Below are 7,125 nucleotides of genomic sequence, written 5' to 3' on the forward strand. Positions count from 1 at the left end.
CCCATGGAAAGGCACCCCGAGCAGTTGGGGGTTCGGCGCCTTGCTCAAGAGCTCCAGCTATGGTGGTCCACCACCATACTTTGGACTTGAACCAGCAACCCTCCAGTTCCCAACCCAACTCCCTACGGACTGAGCTACTACCACCCCCATTAGTCGTTAATTAGTGTTACCAGTTTGTCTTTTAGCTATATTTGAGGAAGGCGGGGGCAGTGGTGATGGAAGTGTGCTGGAGGCATTTGGCAGCTGGCGGAAATTAATTTTCTCCCTCTCCCTCTGCTGTCAACTTAACGGTCACAGTTGGAAAAAGCTGTTCAAGCATTTTATTCAAAGAATAGAAAGAGAAGCCTTAGCGTATAGCCTATATATGATTGGTCTATGTGTACTGCACTGGGATTCAGCTTTTGTTTCTCTGGTTACGTCATTACATTGTGTCTTATGATTTCCATTTATGCCACATTACCTTGCAGCCTCTAGTCCAAAGGTAATAGTGGTCACAAGACTGTACAACAGTCTACCTAAAACAATAAACCACCTGGATTTGTCCAGTTCATCCAAGTCCCTGGAACTTCATTGAACAATGTACCCAAGCAGGCAGTTCTGGCATAGTCTGCATTCTGTGTGTGGCCTATTGCTTAAAAACAAATAGTGGAAACTGGAAAGTAACTAAATAAACAGTATGTATCTGAATACTAAATTTTAGTACCAGTTAGAGGAGGTAAATGTGCCTTATTGAAGCTATTCCGATTTTAAATAATGACTTTGCTAAACACTAGGCAGCTGCTGATGAACACAGCGGACAGCTTTTGCACAGTGGTTTCCAACCTGGGGGACAGGGACAGGATCCCCACCAGGAGTGAGAGATGAATACCAGTATAGGAAATATTTTTTGCTAAAGCAGTTAAGCATCTAAACACCAGTGCAAAAAGAAGAGCCATGTGCACAGTGGCAAAATACAGAATAAACAGCTGAGGGATAGATACGCACTACACTATGACCAGTGTGTTATGAATATGCTAAAATTATTATAAAAAGCAGAATATTTGTACATGTCTTAAAATGTGTTTGGTATTAGGTAGTCTCGCTTTGCCAGACCCTCAGTATAGGCTTCATCCTCCAGCACTGGATATAATTAACGTTATATAACAATGACATAAGTCAATCTGACTGCAATAATGAGAACTTTTGATTAAGTCCATGCAAGTACATGTTGCTGATAATACGTATGTAGGCCTACATTTATTTAAGTACATTTGTGAATGCAGGACATTTACTTGCAATGAAGTATTTTTGAAATGTGGTATTAAAGGAACTGCCCCCAACTGAGGAAGTAAAGGTGCTGCTGTAAATTAGTGTAATTTTAACAAAGACAACTACTGTTAGCGTGTCATATAAGACACATAATCACTTTTACACTTAACATAAGCATAGTTCATTTGTCAACAACATCAGTGACGCGTCCAATTACGTTCACGACAGGCACGGAAATCTTAGCTTCCTGCTCTGGCCAGAACACAAATACTTACAGGGGTGACAGAAAACTGTAAAAACATCCATGTGATATCCAAAGCGGCGATGAGGTAAACGACGTGAATAATTGTCTTCCTCTTCGCTTGGTCGGTAACGTTAGCCCGGGTGGGAGCTGAAGCTCTGGAGGTTTCCCCGGTTGTTTCTCCTCTTCGACTCATTTTGCTTCACGTAGAAAACCCGTTTAATGTTACCGCGGAGAGTCGAGCTGCCGGCGGGAACCAACCTGCGAAACGCTCGAGGTGTTATTTGTCCAGTAAAATACCCTTTGACTCGGTGGACTCTCACATAATCTAGCTAAAAGGTACAACCTTTTAGTTGTACCTTGGAACTGAACAGATGGGCGACCGGAAGGCGATAGAGTTAACGTTAGCTAGTTACGAAAAAGCATTTTCAAATGTTTGTTTATGTTAACGAACATTAACGTCTTTAAATAAAGTCCCGTGGCCCGGAAATTGGGAAGGTTTCTACAGTGATGCATTCACTAAATCCTACTGTAATCGTACTTTTCGGTTTTCTTACTTACATGGATTAAACCATATAGGGTAAAAAGTTTTTTTACCTTACTTAAGTAAAAGTTGCAGTACTCGGAAGTAAGTATTCTCCAATAATTCACATCTGTTTCATGGTGAAAGTAGCAATACCACAATTTAAGAAAACAAAATAATAGTTGTCAAAAACGTACCCTAAATTAAAAATGAGCTCAAAGTATCAAAAGTAAAAGTACACATGCTGAATGGCTAAATATGCCAGATCCTACTTCTGGAAAAGTGATGACCATTGTGTTATATAGTCCTATGCTAAAATTATTATCCAAAGCAGAATATTTGTACATATGTATGTATATATGTATCAAAAGTAAAAGTACACATTCTGAATGGCTAAATATGCCAGTGATATAGATCCTACTTCTGGAAAAGTGATGCATGTAAACGGTATGTTTGCCAACATGTCACCTAGTTGCAAGGACATTTGAGCAGTATAATGGCATGCCTTAAGTTATTTTGAGTTGATTGAAGTGGAAATTATCACAATGTATATGCATAACGAAAGGCAGTTTCTTACGCCCTCTTGTGGTAGAATCCGCTGTTTCTACAGATGACAGTTCCAATATTCATGGTAACATCTGGACCATAGTCTGTAAATATTTCATTTATTTTATTTAACCTTTATTTATCCAGGTAAACTGTTTGAGAACCAATTCTCATTTACAAACATGACCTGGCCAAGAGGCTACAGAAATAAATAGGAACATACTGTACAACTTTATCCACTCTATAATTTGGACCCAAATACTTGCAATTGCATTTTTTTGGCCAGTAATTTTATAATATCATAGAGTATGTGATTCACACCCAACCACAACGGCATCAAGCAACTCTACAAACATAAATTATGATCTGTGCTGTCCTTATTAAATGTCTTATGGATAATAAATGCATTTTCCTGCCCAGCGTGAGTAGGAGGAGGAGCGAGGTGAAATTAGAGATCCACTGCTGATGAACACAGCTGACATAACCAAAAACCACAATATGAATACTTTTAAATGGTTCCCAAACTGGGGGGGGGGGCATAGACAGGACATGACCCCCAACGGGAGTGAGATATGAATACCAGCACAGATTTTTGCTAAACAAGAAAACGCAGTTAAGCATAATTCAGCAGTGCAAAAAGCAGTAAATGCACAGTCATACAGGTGGTAATATACGGAATAAACCGCTAAGGGGTAGATAAGCCTACACGCTATAGTATGAGCAGTGGATTGTAATATGTGTACAAGGAAAAACATTCTTATTTTGAAATCCGTGAGCGACTGCCTACCGGAAGACATTTTATTTTCCTAGGATGGCGAAGGCATGGGGAAACATATTAGAAAGTTCCGTTACAGTCATTCTCCGGCTGTCATAAATAAATAAATAAATATATATAAATATGACAGAGGATCGGTGCCGAGACGGTATGGGTACGATGACTGCGATCCAGGATCTAGCCATAGTCCGTTAACAATCTACCAGGAAGGCATGACCCGCCCTATTCACCGTCTGATTGGCTAGTACATGGCGCCTTCGTTGGTGGGGTTGGTTAGGTTTAGATAAAAGGAGTGGGATTGGTTGAGGTTATGGTAAGAATGTCAGGGTAAACCAATAAATGATATAGTCAATCAGAGTAGGGCGGGACATGCCTTCCCCATCCTAGGAAGAAAAAAACGTTTACTTTTTGGGGGAGGACTTGCATCCCGGAAGTATGCTCCGGTGTGATAGCCTATCCCTCTGTTTCATGCCTCTTTTGTGTGTATGTGTGTGTGTGTGGGGGGGTTGTTGTCGGAACTCAACTGGCTGTCAGATGAGGATATCGGTTCATCCCTTTAAGTTATAGTTTTCTCATTTGTATGGCATATAGATAGCAGATACCACAGAGTGACAATGCAGATTCTCACTCCTCATGTGTACTGGGCTCAGCGGCACGGAGAGATTTTCCTCCGCGTGGACCTGAGCGATACAAAGGTAACGTTAACGTTAGGACCACAGCATCCAACTGGCTGCTTTCAGCTTTAACTCACAAAAAACCTGTCGTTTGCTGCTCAAGTACGAATGTGTTTAAATGCCTTTAAACATTACGATGTAAATGCTGTGGTGGGTGTAACGTAACGTACCGTTACTCCTGTAGCGATACGGTTAGCATAACCGTTAACGTTAGCTAGCTTAAGTGATGATGTTCAGGAACGTTAAAAATATGGCTACATGACCTCTAACGTTTATTTGGGATGCCCAGAAGAAAACTTCTAACAGACATTTTTTTTTTTTTTTTTGCCGCCTAAATAACTTTAACGGGTAACGTTATGGGTTTAATTTGTCATATCGTAGTCATAAAACGCTAGCTAACTTTTAATGCTATAGTCTGCATGTGTTCATGTGAATTTCTGTTTAACGTCACGGTAATGTCGTAAAAAAAGTTGTAGTCCAAAGTAACACCATAAAACATGAATGACTTAATGGAAAATAACAGATGAAAATGACAATTTGACTTCCTTATTTTGTAGATAACTACACTCCATAGTTCAACTACTAACCAAATACTTCTGATATTATCAGACCAGTCAATCAATTTCAATTTAACAGTATCAATGTATTTGAAATGTAAAATCATATACCATAATATTCCAATTAAATCCAATCCAAGATACCAAGCCCTGCTCAACTTCAAAATACACTAAGATGTTTAATGATTTGTTTAAGCCAGTCAAACCCTGTATTCTGAATTATCTAAAATATTAGGCTTTTTGGGTGGGTTGGTCTTCACCTCATCACTGAGTATCTAACCATTTCATTCTGCTGGCCGTGTGTTTGCATTAGTAACATGAAATACAGGTTCCCCTTCTCTCCATCTCGCCCTGCATCTGTTAGGCAAATGTCTTATAAAAGATGCATGGCCTTTAATTGTTGTTTTGGATCTCATTGAAGCCTCTTCGGAGAACTGAAACAGGCTGATAGAAGAACACTACGTTGTTCTTCACGTTGTCACGTTGAGGGTATTATTATTTTTTTATTACTGATGCCAATACCGTTACCAGAATTTTGACACCGGTTTCTGAACAATCCTTTTTTTCTATCCCAATTTAACATTATGGGATAAATCCTTTTTTCTCAGCTCCATTACACCAATGTGACACAAACTGTGGTTAACTGTGTGCCTTTCAAAATACAACAAACGTGGTTCAAAATTAGCACCATCTACTATCCAAATGCTTTTAAAATATGTAAATGGATGGTCGATTTGCTTCACTCACCAGCCCCAAAAAACAATGGTAATCTATTGAGTGGCTCATAAAATTTGAACCATGCGCATTTGGTAGAAAAAGTTAAATTTGAACTCTGCACAAAAATGAGCCCAGTCTCTCAGATTTACTCCTCCAGCAGGAACCAATGGGCTTTGGGTTTAGTGCAACAGAAAGGGATAGGACGTGTCTAACTAGACCAACACATAACATTTGTTTTGATTTTCATGGGCTTTGTTGACAGTAAGAAATTATCGAATATTACCAGACTTATCCTTTAATATACATTGTGTGCTTCAGTGTTGGGTTGGTTGTGATGGCTGCCTTTTGTGTTTTTTAGGATCTTGACATCAGCCTGCAAGAAAACAACACACTTCAGTTCAGAGGTTAGTATTTTCATTGGTGCATGTAAAGAGGGAAAACATGTTAATAAGTACTCAAGCCAATTTTGAAGTGAAAACATTCTAAAATATTTCACAAACATTATTTATGACATCTGTCATGATAGCAATTTTTGTATGAAACACATTGTAACGCTTAATACTGTTATAATATAACAATGTAATCTTATTGTCCCACAGCACAGGGCCATGGAGCTAAAGGAGATAATGAATACAAGTTCAGTTTGGAGTTCCTGGAACCTGTTAGACCTGAGGTATTCATCTTTTATTCATCTGTTACTAATCCAGGGGAAATCCATTGTTATATTGAAATAAGTTGTTTTCGCATCATTGTAATACGATTTAAATGAAATGCCAGAGGGCACAAGGTCAGCTACTGATTTCCTACAGTGTCTGGTATCAACTTACAGACAGCTGGAAATAAATATTTAAACAGAAATGATGGCATTTAACTTAAAGTGCCCATATTATGAAAAAACATTACTTTTTCTGGGATTTGGGGTGTTTTGTCCTCTGCCTTCAGTCTCTGGATGGCTTTCTATGTCACTAGCCGAGACGAGGTGGCTAACTGTAGCACATGCTAGGGCTAGCATGCTAGCTCGTTGTCAATGGCAAAACACTGCTACAACACACACTAGTTCACCATAATCTCCAAAAGAACTACTTCCATGTCCCTGTTCTGCAGGAATTCCACAAGTGTCCCCTCGTTTAGAAGAAGTCTCTCAGCTAATCCTGCCTTGTACTGACCAAAGTAGGAAAAACAGTAGCTAGCTAATGGTATCATTACCTAGCTACAGCACATGCGCAACTCTCAACAAGGATAGCATAGAAGTGAGATGCCTCACTCTGTAGCTAAAACAGAGACCTAAACACTCAGGTTGAAAACAGGATCTGTAGCAAGGCGCAGTACAACAAAAATATGGTGTTTTTGAAAATGAAACCATGTAGACCTATTCTGGTACAAACTGAGCATTATGTGGGTGCTTTAAAACGCAATAAACACAAACCATATTATTTGTCTAGTTTTTAACCGATTCTGCCAATACAAACTTCTGCACAATAGCACTTTTCCTTTTGCTATTCAGATGAAAAATCCACATTTTTATCATATTTATCACAAATTATTAAATCATGTTTATCATATATGTATAAAGCAGTAGGAGTAAATAAGTTTGACTTCTTCCTACTCCTTTTTGCACGTGTAAATATTTTTTTATATACTTGAAATTATGGAGTTTTATTTCGTTGTTCAGCTGTTTATCACTATTTTTTTGTTGATATTTTTTTATTTACAAAATAAAAGATATAAATCAATCAAGAACTGCAACACAGTTTCCTTTCAGGTGCAAAATAGCAAACTGTGTTCACTAAACAGCTACTCACATTGTCATTTCCTTCTGTGTGTCAAAGTAAAAAAAAAAAGAA

The 7,125-nt window shown here is 38.6% G+C and overlaps 2 protein-coding genes across 4 annotated transcripts in view; one reads left to right on the forward strand and one right to left on the reverse strand.

The window, feature by feature from the left end:
* The window catches only part of slc67a1 (solute carrier family 67 member 1), a 14,596-nt gene extending 8,017 nt beyond the window's left edge, over positions 1 to 6,579 (reverse strand). The window contains exons 1-2 of one of the 2 annotated variants that reach the window (XM_032522527.1): positions 6,566 to 6,579; positions 1,524 to 1,732 (exon numbers count right to left, since the gene is read on the reverse strand). In XM_032522527.1, the coding sequence (XP_032378418.1) occupies positions 1,524 to 1,685 (162 nt within the window). In that variant the 5' untranslated portion in view covers positions 1,686 to 1,732; positions 6,566 to 6,579. Of the gene's footprint in view, positions 1 to 1,523; positions 2,030 to 6,565 lie in introns of those variants that run through there. The other variant, XM_032522519.1, reaches the window with a different exon arrangement.
* LOC116693544 (very-long-chain (3R)-3-hydroxyacyl-CoA dehydratase) overlaps positions 3,760 to 7,125 on the forward strand; it is a 9,701-nt gene continuing 6,335 nt past the window's right edge. For both annotated transcript variants that reach the window (XM_032522556.1, XM_032522563.1), the window contains exons 1-3: positions 3,760 to 4,028; positions 5,640 to 5,685; positions 5,881 to 5,954. In XM_032522556.1, coding sequence (XP_032378447.1) covers positions 3,948 to 4,028; positions 5,640 to 5,685; positions 5,881 to 5,954 — 201 coding nt within the window. In that variant the 5' untranslated portion in view covers positions 3,760 to 3,947. The remainder of the gene's footprint in view (positions 4,029 to 5,639; positions 5,686 to 5,880; positions 5,955 to 7,125) is intronic.

This window comes from Etheostoma spectabile, chromosome 1 (assembly GCF_008692095.1).
Source record: "Etheostoma spectabile isolate EspeVRDwgs_2016 chromosome 1, UIUC_Espe_1.0, whole genome shotgun sequence".
Classification (NCBI taxonomy): Eukaryota; Metazoa; Chordata; class Actinopteri; order Perciformes; family Percidae; genus Etheostoma; species Etheostoma spectabile.